At 37.4% G+C, this 16,978-nt stretch overlaps 1 protein-coding gene across 1 annotated transcript in view; it reads left to right on the top strand.

Moving 5' to 3' along the window:
- The window catches only part of LOC124237213 (phospholipid-transporting ATPase VD), a 109,133-nt gene that overhangs the window by 50,118 nt on the left and 42,037 nt on the right, over positions 1 to 16,978 (top strand). The window contains exons 6-9 of the mRNA XM_046656657.1: positions 6,816 to 6,922; positions 7,206 to 7,337; positions 7,756 to 7,883; positions 8,000 to 8,252. Of these exons, the coding sequence (XP_046512613.1) occupies positions 6,816 to 6,922; positions 7,206 to 7,337; positions 7,756 to 7,883; positions 8,000 to 8,252 (620 nt within the window). The remainder of the gene's footprint in view (positions 1 to 6,815; positions 6,923 to 7,205; positions 7,338 to 7,755; positions 7,884 to 7,999; positions 8,253 to 16,978) is intronic.

Here is a 16,978-nt window from a genome sequence, read left to right as displayed (position 1 = left end):
AACTCTTCGGGATCCTTAGTTTCCTGATTTTTAAGAGGAGACAATTAGATCTACTTCATAGTGGTGATCTTGTGAGAAAATAGTAGAGAAAAGTTCCCAACTCATTTTTTGAGACCAGAATTACCCTGATACCATTACCCTGATACCAAAAACATACAAAGACATTTAAGGAAAGATCAATATCCCTCATGAACATAGATGCAAAAATTCTACACTAAATTATAGCAAATTAAATCCAACAATATATAAAAAGGATAATACATTATGACCCAGTGGGACTATCCCAAAAATGTGGGATTGTTTAACATTCAAAAATCAAACAATGAGGGCCGGCCCCATGGCCTAGTGGTCAAGTTTGGTGTGCTCTGCTTCAGTGACCTGGGTTCGGTTCCTCAGGCATGAACCTGCACCACTCATCAGTGGCCATGTTGTGGCAGCATCTCACATACAAAATAGAGCAAGGTTGGCACAGATGTTAGCTCAAGGCAAATCTTCCTCAAGCAAAAAGAGGAGGATTTGCAACAGATGTTAGCTCAGAGTGAATCTTCCTAGGGGAAAAAAAATCAAATAATGTAATTCACCATATTAACAAACCATCTTTAATAAATTAAAAAAGAAAAACCAGATGATCATCTCGTAGATGTAGAAAAAGCATTTGACAAAATCTAACTTTAGTTCTTGCAAACTGGAAATAGAAGGGAACTTTCTCAACCTGATAAAGGGCATTGATGAAAGACCTACAGCTAGCATCATACTTAATGGTGAAAGACTAAATGTTTTTTCCTAAGATCAGGAACAAGACATGGATATTTGCTGTCACCAACTTTTATTAATTATTGTACTAGAGGTTCTAGCTAGTGCAGTCAGACAAGAAAAGGAAATAAAAGCCATCAAATAAGAAAGAAAAAAGTAAAACTGTCTTTTATTCATAGATGGTGTGATGTTCTTTGTAGAAATCTGATGAAATCTACAAAAAGCTACTAGAATTAATAAATGAGCTTAGCGATGTTGTAGGATACAAGATCAATACACAAAAATTAATTGTATTTCTACATCCTAGCACTGAGCAATCAGATATTGAAATTTTTTTAAATAAAACTTACAATAGCATCTTACAGCAGAAAAAAGTGAAATACTTGAGGAGGAAACTGACAAAAGATGTGAAAGCCCTGCACACTGAAAACCCCCAAACACTGCTGAGAGAAATTAAAGAACTAAATAAATGAAAAGATATATGTTGTTCATGAGGTGAAAGATTCAATATTGTTAATGATGTCATTTTTTTCTCCAAATTGATCTATAGGTTGTGTAATCCCAACCAAAATCCCAGCAAGATTTTGTTTTTTAGAAATTAACAAGTTTATTCTAAAAATTTATGTGGAGATACAGAGGACCTATATTAACCAAAACAACTTTGAAAAAGAACAGAGTTGGAGGGCTCACACCACCTGATTTCAACACAGCTTGTAAAGGTACAATAATGAGGCCAATGTTGTTTTGGCATATACACGGTCCATTAGATCAGTGGAAAAGGTTATAAATTCCAGAAGTTGACCCACATATTTATGAACAACTGGTTTTTGACAAAGATACAAAGGCGAATTAGTGAAGAAAGCTTAATCTTTTCAGTAAATGATACTGCAACAATTGGATATCCATATTCCCAAAAATGAACTTCAATCCATACCTCTCACCATTTAAAAAATTAAAAATGGATCTTACACCTAAATGTAAACCTAAAATTAGAAAACTCTTAGAAGAAAACATAGGGGAAATCTTTGGTATGTTGGGTTGGGCAAAGATTCCTTAGATATAATACCAAAAGCACAATCCATAAAAGGGCAAGAAAACAATAAAAGGGCTTCATCAAAATCAAAACCTTTTTCTCTTCAAATGACAATGTTAAGTGAATGAAAAGATAAATCACAGTCTGGAAGGAAATATTTGCAATGCATGTTCCTGATGTAGGACTTGTGTTCAGAATATATAGACTTGTCAACACTTAGTAATAAGAAAACAAACAAGACAATTTTTAAAAGGGTCAAAAAAATTTGAACAGACACTTCACCAAAGAAGATATATGGATGACAAATACCTGTGTGAAAAGATGCAAGTTAAAAGTAAAGAGCTATAACTGCTACAACTATACCAAGTGTTGGTGAGGACGTGGCGGAACTGGAACACCCACATGCTGCTTGTGGGAATATAAAATGGTACAACCACTTTGGAAAGCAGTTTGGAAGTTTCTTAAAAAGTTAAACATAAGCCTGCTATATGGTCTGGCTGTTCCACTCCTGGGTAGTTACACAAGAGAAAAGAAAATATTTGTCCATACAGCAACCTGTACACAAATGTTCATAGCAGCGTTATTGGTAAAAACCAAAAACTGGAAACAACCCAAATGTCCATTAGGAGGTGAATGGATAAACAAATTGTATGTCCATACAATGGAATACTACTCAGCAGCAAAAAGGAATTCACTAGTGATACATACAGCAACATGGATACATCTCAAAATAACCATGTTGAGTGAAAGAAGCCAGACAAAAAAGAAATATACTATGTGATTTGATTTATGTAATCTCTTGAAAATGAAAGCTAATTTATAGTGACAGAAAGCAGATTAGTGCGTACTTGGGATGGAGAGAGTGGGAAGGATGGATTACAAAAAGGCATGAAGAAACTTTTGGGAGTGTTAAATATTTTCACTGTCCTGATTGTGACGATAGTTTCAAAGGGGATGTATGTCAAAACATCAAATTTTACCTTTTAAATATGAGCAGTCGATTCTTATTAGTTATTCCTCAATAAAGTTGTTTACAATTTTAGAAAGAGTAAGACTTATCATGGAAGGAAGTGTGGAAGATAGCGGTAGCATCTTTAAGTAGCACCTGATACAGACAGGTGGTAGGGCAGGGACGGGGAGCTGTGCAAGGGAAGAGGGAAAGGGCTTGATCCAGATAAATAGGAAATACCAGAATTAAATCTTCAAGAATAAGAAGATGCCACGCAGACAGCTAAGTGCAGAGAATGGCTGACATTCCAGGTTGAGGGAGCAAAACAGGCAATGGCAGAGAGCATGAGACCATGGTGCATTTGTGGAGTGTGGTTAAGCATGTCTGGAGTGTAGGTGAGCAATAAGGTAGACCATAAGGAGGCCAGATCTTAAAGGATCTTGGGTATTTTGCTTAAGATGAAATATTTATCCTGATGTTATTGGGGTTACTATTAGAGAAAATTTTCCAAGGTCAAATTTTAGGTGGTCTTCATGAAGAGACATTAGGCAGATGCCCCTCTCTCATCAGAAACATGCTCATAAATCGTCTCTTAGGATGAGTCCTTCTCTAGGATTATTTCCTCTAGTTGCTGACTGTCCATACAGTTTTCTTTTGTAAATGTCAGATTCAGGGTCTGCCATTTTTTGAATGTGAGGTCAGATCTGTCTTAGCGTCCATCCCACACAGCTCTCCTCCGCCCACAACGGGGAATGCTGGCTCCCCTAGCAAGCTCAGATTTGCCTCCCGCAAGGTGAATCTTGTTTACAGGCAGGAGAGAGCAGGAAGGAACTCTAGTCGAGTGTTGTGTGATCTGAAGCATAGGAATCTGCACAGAATCTGAAACAGAGCATTTGTTTAGTAGATTTTTTTTAAAAAATCATAAAAATATTGTTGCCATACTAATTCTGATCCTGTGTCCCAATTCTGACAGCTCGTGTAGCATCTGAGACTACTCTCCTGCTGCCTCAGACCCTTCACTCTGGTGTGAAGTTAACCAGATTTCTGAGACTGGAGTCCTGATCTGCCTTTGTCAGTCTCTCTCTTCATCCACTTTGGACATGATTCTTTGTTAATAGACACTTCTGAACATCACTTTCTGTTCTGGGTACTGAGTCTTGCCCCAGAGCCCTTACCTAGTCTTAAGGCTCTCCTACTTCCGGGTTCCCCAAACTGTCATTTGCCTCTGGATTCCTGGACACCATGTTGGTCTGCCCTGTAGTTCTTCCATCGGTGGTGAGCACTTCTGAGTCTGTTTTAACATGTGCTGCTTACCTTCTGATTAGCATGGTCTGACCACTGAACTGGCCTTCCTCTTGGAATCCACAACTAAAAGATGCTCTCTGCTTCCTCTCCCCTCCCTCAGATCCTGTCTTCCTCAGTGATTGGACATCCCTAGGTCTGCCCTGTTAATGCCTATATTGAGAGATGGCTTCAGCAATTTCAGGGAAACATTTAATGAGAGAATCAGCCCAGGTTAATAGTGATTTTCTGTGAAACTGTTTTTAACCACTAGACTAGCTTCTATCCTTTTCCTGCTTTGTAGCCTAAAATCAGCAAAATCGAGATGCTCAAGCTCACTCTCTATGTGATGCCTTCTCTGCTCTTCTTACTCTCAGGTAGAACAGACTGACTTCCTATTTATGCCTACATTGTATGCTGAATATCAGATTTCTATCATAATATCTGTAGTATTTCTATCACACTTACATATTTCTATATCAACCACCTCCTCTTAGACCACAGGAGACAAGATTGTATGTTTGTTTTTCCCTTCCCAGCCTCTGGGTGGGAGTGCTGGGCACATAGTCAATGTTACATAGGTTCTTGAATGGATGAGAGCTGTAGGTGGACAGTCAGTGCTTATATGGAATCCAGAGGTCCCACGCTGTAAGTGCCAGATGTCATACACCCGTCAAGTGCAGGCCATGTTTCGTATTTGGGGCAGGTGCAATCAAGATAGAAGCTGGGCTTTGATCTAAGGATCTAAGGATGGTAAGTAATCTAGAGTGATGTAATGGTGAAAATTAAGAATCCCAGGGGAAAAAAATCTTAATACTTATTAAAGAACTTTGGAAATGATGCTTTTATAGGTTAAATCTGTTCCTTTGATGGTTCTAGGGGTGACAAATGCTATATTGATGAGGATTGTGTGGTGCTTGCCTGGGAATGCTATATGGAAATATAAAGTTAGGACTTAATTCCTTCATCTGTAGGATCAGATTAAACCCAAGGACGCTACGCTACTGGTTCTGACTGTGATCTCCTGGTTCTCCTGTTTGTACGTAAACCCAAATGAATGAAGGAATGTAAAAATACACCTCTTAGAAGAAAGTGTTTTACAAATTATTGTAGTGAAATGACAAATCTATTTTCCTCCTCCTTTGTGGTTTGAAACCTTCTTTTTTTTTTTTGAAACCTTCTTTGAAGAGTTTTTATATTCTTTTCCTTGTAATTCCAGGAATCAAGGATAACAGATGCAATAATCATCTTCCTATATGTAAGAAAGAAGAAGCAACTTATAGACCGAAGTATATTGCTTAGAAAACAATCTAATTTTAATGCTGAAATTAAGGGGTATTTTCAAAATATGTGAAATATGTTACTTTTTGCTTATTTAAAAAATTTTTCCAATGATTTTTGCTCTGTATTTTTGCCAGTATAATAATTTAATCAAGTAATTACTTTGATACTTTTTAAACTGTGTGTTACAGAAGATTTCAAACATGCACAAGTAGAAAGAAAAGTGTAATGAACACCCATGGGCCTTCACTTAGTTTTAACTATTTCATATTCTGCCAACTTTGTTTCAGTTATCCTCCAACTTCGTTCCCCACCCCTATATCACATCATTTCACTGTAAATACTTCACTTTGAATATGTTGCAGAAAAGGACTTTTTAAAAAACCATAGTCATAACATCATCACATCTAATTAAGAACTATTTCTTGATATCATCTAATACCTAGTTTTTGTTCAGAATTCTCCAATTATCTCAAAAAGAAATTTTATAGTCAAATTTACTCTACCAGGCTCAAAACAAGGTCTACACATTGCATTTGGTTGATATGTCTCTAAATTTCCCCTCCCAAGAAACTGGATTATTTAGCTTGTAGAATTTATCAGGTTCTAGATTTAGCTGTTTGCATCCCTCCTGTGTCAAGTCCTCCTCCCCTCCATTTGCCTCCATGCCGTTCATTTGTTGAATAAACCAGGTGACTTTGCCTGTAGAGTTTACTACATTTTAGATTTAGCCGACTGCATTCTTGCGGTGGTGATTGCCATGTTTTTCTGGCCCTCTTATTTCCTGTAAATTTTCAAGGGGCACTTTCTGCACCTGATGAAAAAAATAGTTTCTCTTCCTAGAATATGACAAACGTATACATATGTACGTACGTACACACTCACACAGGAAATATTGCATACAATTTCAAAGACTTCACAGATCTGAAGCCACAGACCCAGGTTGATTCACCCTTATAGAGGCTTAATTAGGTTCCCATGGAGATATGCACTTTCGATCCCATAGCATCTGGAGGACTGTGATGTCCCCTTGTCCCATTGGTAGTTCTGTTAAGATTGGTGTTGTCAGCTTTATCCTTTCATTATAAAGTTCCCCATCAGCCTTTCATGTAATGATTTTAGCAGCCCCTGATTATCATTGCCTAGAATGATCCTTGATTTCATCTGGATTGAAAATGGTAACTTTCTAATTCTATCAAGAACTTTTCCCTCATCGCTTCAAAATACAGTTTGTACTACGGAAGCAGTTTCCTTATTTGAAATATTTTTGAGTTTTTGTAGTATTAGAAGTTGAGAAACAATGAATAATAGAAAACAATGGTAGTTAGAAACTTACTGCCTCTTTTTCCCAGCAAAGCAAGTAACTGAAATAAAAGCAAATGGGCCAGAGATTTGACACCTTTCCTGTGAACTGCCTGACTTAGTACTCCAATCAAGAACCTCGAGAACCATGATTTTTATTTTTACATCCTCACTTTTGCCATCTAAAAATGAATCTATGTGCTGTCTTTCATATAGAGAACATTCCAACAGAGAACGCGTGGGTCTCAGTAAAGAAAATTTACTACTTAGAGGATGCACCATTAGAAACACAGAGGCTGTTGTGGGCATTGTGGTTTATGCAGGTTAGTTACAATTCTGATTTTTCACCATTGTCTCCTCTCTGTTTTTCTACAAGTTAGCATTTTCCATTTCCTCAAAATGTAATCTGCAAAAGCAGAAAGGAAACTTTGTCTCAATAAACTTAATCATTGGTCTCTTTTTCTAAATGGAACACAAAAGGAAGCATTCAAAATATAGTATGTAACTACTTTTTATTAAATTGTCTGCCAGAGAGATTTTAAGTAAGATATTTGCTACCTGGCTTTAATTTACACATTTTTCTGACATGTTGTATTACCTTTGTAGGCCATGAAACCAAAGCAATGCTGAACAACAGCGGTCCAAGATATAAACGCAGCAAATTAGAAAGAAGAGCAAATACAGATGTCCTCTGGTGTGTCCTGCTTTTGGTTATAATGTGTTTAACTGGTGCATTGGGTAGGTAAAATTTGATTCTTTGCTGTCATCTTCTCAGCAAGATATTCATTTAAAAGAATTTTATTTTCAAAATATTTATGAATGTTTGACTTTTGTAAGGGCGGTTTTCTTTGCCAATCATTTTTTTCCTCACATCTTTATCGCTCTCATTCTCTGACCTGAAAAGCATTAATGTTGATTATATCCAGTTACACATGGCCACAGTACTAAAAAGAACTGGAAAGAGATTTAGAGAGCGAGAGAGAGAGGCAGAGACAGAAGAATGTGTAGCCTTTTGAATTTGAATGTTTACAAAAACAAACAATTGGTGTTCAACCAAAATAAATACTCTCATCCATCTTTCTTTAGGAATGAAGTTTTATATTTGCATAATATATATGTAGCATCCTTTTGATGTCTGTGTGGTTTTTTTTGAAAGGTCATGGAATCTGGTTGAGTAGATATGAAAACATACTCTTTTTTAATATCCCTGAGCCTGATGGACATGTCGTCGCACCACTCTTGGCAGGATTCTATATGTTTTGGACCATGATCATTTTGTTACAGGTAATTTCTACTGAGTTCATCAAAGAATTTTGAGATCTTTGTTACCTGTCTATCTATATTCAGTTTCTCATGTTTTCTTTTCCCCCTTCAATATTTTTTAAATTGGTTCTTCTTAGGTCTTGATTCCCATTTCACTCTATGTTTCCATCGAAATTGTGAAGCTTGGACAAATATATTTCATTCAAAGTGATGTGGATTTCTACAATGAGAAAATGGACTCCACTGTTCAGTGCCGAGCCCTAAACATTACTGAGGACCTTGGACAGATTCAGTACCTCTTTTCTGATAAGACAGGAACCCTCACTGAGAATAAGATGGTTTTTCGAAGATGTAGTGTGGCAGGCTATGATTACTGCCATGAAGAAAATGGTGAGGACTAAGCTTCTATGAAAACTAACCTTAAGACTGGTCATTTTTTCACCCACGTAAAGGTTTGATAATTCTGGCGTGGAAGTTCTCTATTTAGGCGTTGGATACTTAACTCATCCAGATGGGCATTAAGCTTCATTGTTGTCCCTTCAGACTTAGTAGGTCAAAGTCAGGGAGTCTACTGCCATGGTTTCTTTAAAAGGAAAGTAAATTATCGGTAGTGGTAGAAGGCTAGGGGTTGGGTATGGTGACACTGATATTGCATTATAGATACTTCTGAGAATCTAATGAAACTGTGGACCATCTCCTTAAAAAATATTTTGAGAATAATTCCAAAGGGACTACAGCCTCCCCTAACCCCATCATTCAGCCCATAGGTACCCACTGATTCTTGTTTAAGAATACTTAGTTTAAGACTAAATAAGATGAACTGAACGTCTAAGGCTAAGGAAGGAAATAAGTAAATTTCAAGTTTTCTTTAAAGAATTGAACTTTATTTTGTTACTTATAAAAGTAATATATACTTCTATGAAAATAATTCTGAGAAGTGGCCAAAACAAATTAAAAGCCCTACTCTCTAGAGGTTAACCACCATTAACAATTTGATGAATATATAATCATTCCTTTATGTACATTCCTCTATAGGTGAACATAGATACTTACACATTTTTCCTTTTGTAGTTAGAACATGTTATATTGTTTTGCACTGTGCTTATTTTATCCAACAATATCTCATGGACTTTTTCCCATAACTTAACATTTAAGTGCATAGTATTACATTATATGTGGTCAAGCTTAGTTTGCTATTATCACAGTGCTTGCAATTAATGTCACTTATTCATTCAACAAATATTTTGTGAGCTCCTAATATGTGGCATGAGTCCTAATCTCATGTAGTTTAGAGTTTAAGGTGAGGAGATAGACAAGATTAAGAATTATGATATGTTAATGCACAACCGGAAGGACCTACAACTAGAATATACAACTATGTACTGGGGGACTTTGGGGAGAAGAAGAAGAAGAAGAAAAAGAAAAAAGATTGGCAACAGATGTTAGCTCAGGTGCCAATCTTTAAGAAAAAAAGAGAATTATGACATGTAAAATAAAAAATTCATCATGCAATATGCATTTTTGTACATGTATATTTGTACAATTATTTTTATAAGATACATTTCCGGAAGTGGTATTACTGGATCCAGAGGTATGTGCATATAAAATTGTATAGGTCCTACAAAATTTACCTCTAAAATATCGTGCTAATTTACATTCCCATAACCCAGAAAAATAATACCTGTTTTTCATGCCCAGTCATAATGGAATGAAGTTATTCTTTTTAATCTATGTGATTTTTGTAGATGCTGTTAGCACTTCATTATTTTAATTTGTTTCCAATTAGTAAAGAGATGTTTAACGTTTTATGTATTTCATCTGCCATTTGAATTTCCTCAGTAAAGTGATCTTATCCTTTTCCTATTTTATAAATGAGTTTTTTGTTTTTTGTAGTCTGTAGCAGGGGGGTGTTATTTATTAAGGCAAAGTTGATACTCACATTGTACGCCCCAGTCTAGGTTGTCTGTGGCCAGCGTCCATTTTCATATGTGTACTTGGCTTGAACGAGTGCTTACATAATTTGAATATCAATCCTGATTTTATCCTTTTCTTCTATATGTGGGAAATATTTTGCTAGTTCATCATTTATCAGTGTATTAGTTCTCTATTGCTGCATGGCAAACTACCACCAACGTCGTGGCTTCACACAACACAAATATACCATCTCACGGCTTCAGTGGGTGCAGGAGAGTTGCGTCCTCTCTCAGGGTCTCTCACCAGGCTGAAGCCTAGGTGTCAGTTGAGACTGTGATCTTTTTTTTTCTTCTCCCCAAAGCCCCCCAGAATATAGTTGTATATTGTAGATGTGGGTGCCTCTGGCTGTGCTATGTGGGATGTCGCCTCAGCCTGGCCCAACGAGCAGTGCCGTGTCTGCGGCCGGGATCTGAACCAGCAAAACCCCGTGCCGCCGAAGCAGAGCATGCGAACTTAACCACTTGGCCATGGGGCCAGTCCCAAGACTGTGATCTTACCTGAGGCTCGGGAAGCTCTTTTTAGCCCACTGGTTTTTGGCAGAATTCTGAGTCTTGAGGTTATACGGCTGAGGTCCTGCTTTCTTGCTGGCTCTTGGCCTGGGACCATTTTGACCTCCTAGAGGTGGCCTGCCACAGCATGGCCCCTTGCTTCGTCAACGCCAGCAGCAGAATCTCTAACTTTGATTCTCTGTGACTTGAGGAAGTCCTGACCCCTCTTTTAATGGGCTTACCTGATGAGATCAGATCCACCTAGGATAGTGTTCCTTTAGATTAACTCAAATTCAGCTGATTAGGGACTTGATCACGTCTGCAAAATCCCTCCACCTTTGAGACGTAACGAATTTAATCACAGAAATGGAATCTCGTCATATTCACAAGGTGCGTGCACCAGGGGGCAGGAATCCTGGGGCCCATCTTAGAGTTCTGCCTACCAGTCTCTTAACTTTGCTAGGCTGTCTCTTCTTGTCAGAAGTTTTATATCTTTATTAAATAAGTTTTGTCAATTATTATGAATATTAGTAAGATTATGAGTATTATGATTTCTACAGTAATGTTCAACTTAGACATCCCATCCTGCCCAAAATTTTAAAAAATATATTATATTTTATCCTAGGTATATATATATATTTTTAAGCCAGCTTTGTTGTTACCTGTCAGTTTGAAAGAGAAAATGTTGTGTATTTATCACGTAATCACTATTTAAATGTAAAAAATAGCTAGTCATATTGGAGATGATGATTCTCTGCCTTGTTTCATCTTCTTTATTGTATTTTTATTACAAAAGCAATATTATACAAAATTCAGATAAGCCAAAAGAGGAAAATTTAAAAGCCACCAATAACCCCCACCAGAGTGGACCACTGTTAACATTTTAGTGCATTTCATTTGAAATGTACACATTTATGTGTTTTTCAAATGAAAGTGGCACTACAGTGTACTTTTACTTTTATCCCCATTTTCTTAAGACTTCATCATGACCACCTTTCCATTCTCTCCTTATTGCTCTAGTGATTACACTGTATTACATTGTAATAATTAACAAAATTTATGTGACTAGTCCACCGTTGGTTTAGGCTGTCAGCAGTCATTTGCTGTGGCAAAGAATGCTGCAGTGAACATCACTGTAGCTAGACTTCTACATCCATTTGTGAGATTAGTGTTTTCCAAAATTCTTTGACTATAATCCCTATTTTTGAGAAGTATCTTATAGCAGTAATGTTTCACAAAACATACAGCAGAAAGCGCTGCATTATTTTTGTATTTGTAGCATTTTAGAGGGTTAATACCAGCCCTCTCCCACCCCAGTCCCTGAGCGTGCACGCTCCCGCCCCATGAGTACTTCTCTTCTGTGGCCCCTCATGCAGGGAAGATACCAAGTGACCGAGCACCAAATGCTATCCTGACTGAAGTTTGATTGATAAGACACCTGTCTGTGAACCATGGAGTGTTGCACTACTTCTAGAAGGTGCTGACTTTGCCCGTGAACACTTCTCTACCATTGATACATTTAGAGCCTCCTGAGAGAGAAAGTGTTGAGTATTCATCACATAATCACAATGCAAATGTGAAAAATAGCTGGTCATTAGTAATGCTTTAAAAACAAGCACATGTGTACACACACACACACACTTTCTCCCTCTGAATGCTGAAGAGGGTAATGGTAGGGACTAATTCTCCCCAGAGCTTAACTCTGAGACATAGCAATTTTCACTGAAATGAAAACTCATTAACCCTTCAAGATTTTCTGGCAAAGCATTGCCTGGGAGATACTTCCATGAAGAATATTGCTGCTAGGAAATACCCCCTTGCACATATGCAATCGAACTAATAAACACATCTGACGATACCATTTTATGTTTTAAAATCTTGCAGCTTAGAAATTTGGTGCATGGACAAGCAGCATCGGCAACACTTGGGCATGTGTTAGAAACATGGTATCTCAGGCCCCTCTTTAAAACTTCAGTTAAAATCGTTATTTAATAATATCCCCAAGTGATTTATATGCATTTAAAAAATTTTTTAACTCTCCTTCAAAAGATTACTGAAAGAGAATGCCTTTTTTAATAATAAACTTTTTAGCTGAGAATAATGAATAGTTTTAGATTTACAGAAAACTTAAAAAGATATTATTGAGGGTTCTATTGTGCCCCTCCACTCAGTTTCCCCAGTTAGCATCTTACATTAGTCTTATGATAAATTTGTCATAAGAATGAACCAATATTTATATGTCATTATTAACTGAAATCCATACTTTATTCAGATTCCCTTAGTTTTTACCTAGTGTCCCTTTTCTGTCCCAGGATCCCATCTAGGAGAGCACATAACACTTGTCATCATTTAAACTCCTCTAGACTTGACAGTTTCTCAGACTTTCCATTTTGGATGAACTTAAGAGTTCTGACGGGTACTCTTGAAGGATTTTGTAGAATGTCCTTCAATTTGGGTTTCTCTGGAGAGTGCCTTTATGATGCACAGTTTGTGAATCTGATGTACATGGTAGCAGCATTTAGTAGTTTCCCAAAACAGAGATTTTGGAATCAGGCCTCCTGAGTCTGATTCCCTTCTTCACAGCCTACAAGCTGTGTGACCCTGGGAAAGTTATCTAATTTCTCTGGGCCTCAACAAAAAGGATCAATAATGGTATCTACTTCATTGGGTGTTAAGAGGATAAGAGAAGATAATTCATGAAAAGACTCTTACAGCATGGCACACAATAAATTCTTTATAAGTGTTAGCTGCTATTATTGTTGTCAAAATAAGAAATAAGCTTGTCTTTTGAGGAGCTCATGGTGCAATGTGGGAGACAGACATGGAAACATAAAAATACCTTGTTAAGTGTCATAAGATTAAAGTTGGTGTTCTTGTTCCATATTGTTTGATTTTCAGGCAGTCAGTTTCAGAGGTAGATTTTTGTACCAATTGAAGTTTGGGGCCTTGAGGGATAATAGACAAGAAATTCTTGGAATGTTGGAAATGTATGGGGAATTAGCTTAGAATGAAAGGTTAGTGTGTCAGGGATTTGTGGATGATACAGCTGGAAGAAGCTCAGCTGAGTGTGCTGTTTACAAGCAGGTGAAAGTGGAACATTGGAAATGGTTAGGGTATTAGTTCATAGCAAAATGTTGGATGGAAGGTATGTGGATGGTACAGTGGAAAGAAGTTCATCTGACTGTGCTGTGCTGTTCACCCCTGTTTGCAGCCCTTTGGCGAGTACATTGAAAAGTGTGATAAACTTTTGTTCCATAGTCTCATGCTCACTTCTTCCGTATACAAATAAACGTAAGTAGTAGACTATGGACAGGTTACTGGATATTTGAAGAGCGGAATCAGAAGAGAAGACAGATTAGAGATTAAATAAGAAAGAGAAACAAAGTAGTAAACCTAGTACCTAACCCAGGATTTACCTTGAGACAAAGGACTTTGTATGTTTTCTCTTATGAGTCATAGGGCAAGAATTCCTGCCCCTCTGTGAGGCATTCGTGGAACTAATGAGAACCTACTTTCAGAGACATAGGAAAAGTCTTCATGATCATTTGGGTAGATGTTGTTTACCAATATGATAATAAGCCCTTGCTTCTCATACCCAATTTTTGAAAAATTTTTACTGAGTCTAGAAGTATTGCTTCAGGAGCTTTGTTTTCTGAATCACATTGTAACTTTACTAGTCTGTTTACTTCTCATAGCTTTCCACAAAATGATTACAGATTACTCTATGAATTTTTACTCTACTCTTGGAGTTCTGCTTACCCAGCAAGTTTGTCCTACAGTAATAGCTGAGCTCTCTGGCATTGTACAAATTACACAGTTGCATGATGACTACTTTCCCTAATGATGGCTAGAGGAAATTCCTCAAGTATAGCCTCCATGTTTAAATATGTTTTATAATACTCTACTTATTTTTAAAATGGTGTCACATCATCAATAAATTTCTATAGCTACACAAAGACTTATCAACCTCAGCATTATTGACTTTTGGGGGTCGATTACTCTTTGCTGTGGGGGATGTCACATGCATTATAAGATGTTTAGGAGCATCCTTGGCCTCTGCCCACTGAACACTGGTAGCATTGCTCCCCCAGTTGTAATGACCAAAAGCATATATACACATTGCCAAATGTTCACTAGGGGACAAATTCACCCCTTGTTGAGAATCTCTGAGCTAACCTGTCGTATATAAGTAACCGCTAAGGAGATATCATGTAGTGGATACATGTACTGTCTTTTCAGTCAGAAAAACCTAAATTCAGGTCCCAACTCTACTCACAACTAGCTGTTTAAGCATGGTCAAAGTACTTATTCTCTCTGGATCTTAGTCTCCTCAGCTGCAAAGTGGAGCAGTGATAGTTCCTACCTGATAGCATTATTTTTAAGGTGAAAAGGGAATATATAGATAGAGATGTTTATTGAAAGGCCCTAACCAAGTGCTTGATAAAAAGGAGGTACTCAATAACTAAGTCACTACCATACAGCTTTCCCTTGATGCTAGAGATGTTTCATTCCTATGTCTATTCATACATTCATTTACTAAATATTTATTTATTTAAACTACAAAACATGGGCTCATGGAAATCAAGCAGGGGAAGATTGACTATGTAAAATTATAAGGAATAATATATGTTAACAGATATGGCGATATTTTGAAACAATATAACATGAGGACTCAGAGCACTGGCTGTGGAGCTTATAGAACTGGATGTGAGACCAATGTGTATCACTTTGTGAGATGGGGAAGATTACTTAGTTTTGATGTCTTTATTTCTAAAATGGAGGTATTAGTAGTGTCTACCTCAGCAGGTTATGGTGATGAAATGGGACAAATGCCTGGCATGTAGTAACACTGAGCACATGGTAGCTCTAAAGGCCCAGTGAGTGAGAGCCAGTACAGTTACAGAGGTCATCAGTGAGGAACTGGCATTTGAACCAAGCCTTTTGAAATGTTCAAGATTTATTGAAGTGGAAAGGAAAAGAATGGATATTCTGAGCAAAGGCACAGGTGAGAAGGGAGAACTTCGGAATGTTTGGAATGCTATAAGTGGATGGGTTTTTCAAGCTGAAAGGTGCTACAGGGAAACATTCTATATCTTTTAGGCAGAGAATATGATGAAACTTGCAGAACTGCAGAACTGGAAAGGATCTTGAAGTCATTGAATCCAAATTGTCCATTCTGCCAATAAGAAAACAGAGGCCCAGAAAGAGCAAGTGATTTGCTGAAAGCCACTTATTCTTTGGAAGAGTTGGGTTCTAGAACCCAGGATCACCACATTGCCTCTTAGCCTCTCCTTGTCCTGAAAAACTAGTCAGAAACTATTAAAATAAATAGGATATGCAAATAGTCTTTATTTTATAAATTAACTTGCCACAAGCCTTACTTTATTCAGTAGCTAGACTTGGCCTGAATACAGACAACTAGCAATCCAACAAGCACATATGTATTGATTGTCTGCTCTATATGCCAGACACTGAACATAATGATAAACAAGACAGACAAGGCTCCTGCTCTCACTTCTATTGGAGAAAATAGTCACAAATAAATTAATTTTTAAGTCAAGAGAAATATTAAACAATGAAAAGTGCTTTGCAGAGAATTAAAATGGGGTGATATGATATACAATGATTGGAAGGCAGCTTTGGATTGGATAGTTGAGCAAGGCCTCTCAAAGGGGGACATTAGAGCCTAGGTCTGAATAACATAATCTTGAAGTTCAGGGGCAAAAACCTTGCAATTAGAGGGAGCAGCTAGTATAGAGGCCCTCAGGCTGAAATGAGCTTGGTAATTTTCAAAGTAAAGAAAGAAGACCAATGAGGCTAGATTTTAGTGGAAGTCTGGAAGAAGGATGGGCAAGAAAGTTAGAAAGGTCAGCAGAAATCAGATCCTTTTGAGTTATATAAGCCAAGATTAAGAGTTCAGATTTTATTCTAAGTGAATTGTGAAGCCACTGGAGAGTTTTATGCAAGAGTGATCTGATCTGCTTTATCTTTTAAGAAGATCACTCTAGCTACTGTTTGAGGAATGGATTGCAGAGGGGCAAGGAGATCAGTTATGAGGCCATTGCACTGGTCCAGTTGAGCGATGATGGTGCCTTGCACTAAGGTAATGGAGGTAGAGAGAAGTTGAGATACTTGGGATATATTTTGGATGAATAATGGACAGCTGTTGGTGACGATCTGGATATGGGAGCTGGGGAAGAAGAGAGGAATCAAGGAGAATCCTAGATTTTTGGAATAAGTAACTAGATAGATAGTTAGGTGCCATTTTCAAAGATGGGGAAAGCCAGAAAAAGAGTAAGTTTGAGAGGGAAGAGGAGGAGAATTCTATTTTGACCATGTCAAATGTAAGTTATCTATTATTTATTTACACGAGTATTTATTGAGTTTCTATCAACCACTGCTTTAGGCTCTGGGAATATCATATTACAAAACAGACGAAATTCTCTGTACTTTTGGAGTTTATATTCTACTGGATGATTCAAAAAATAAAAACAAATAACATATATAGTGTATAGATGGTGGTAAGTCCTGGGATAGGATTTATAATAAATAATGTGGCTAGATCTGGGAAGTCTTCACTGCCAAGGGGTCATGATAAGAGACTTGAGGGAGGTGAGGGGGTGAGCCTTGCAGATATCTGCTTGAAGAGCCTCC

Source organism: Equus quagga, chromosome 3 (genome assembly GCF_021613505.1).
Source record: "Equus quagga isolate Etosha38 chromosome 3, UCLA_HA_Equagga_1.0, whole genome shotgun sequence".
Lineage (NCBI taxonomy): Eukaryota > Metazoa > Chordata > Mammalia > Perissodactyla > Equidae > Equus > Equus quagga.
This window is presented reverse-complemented; position numbering and strand designations above follow the sequence as displayed.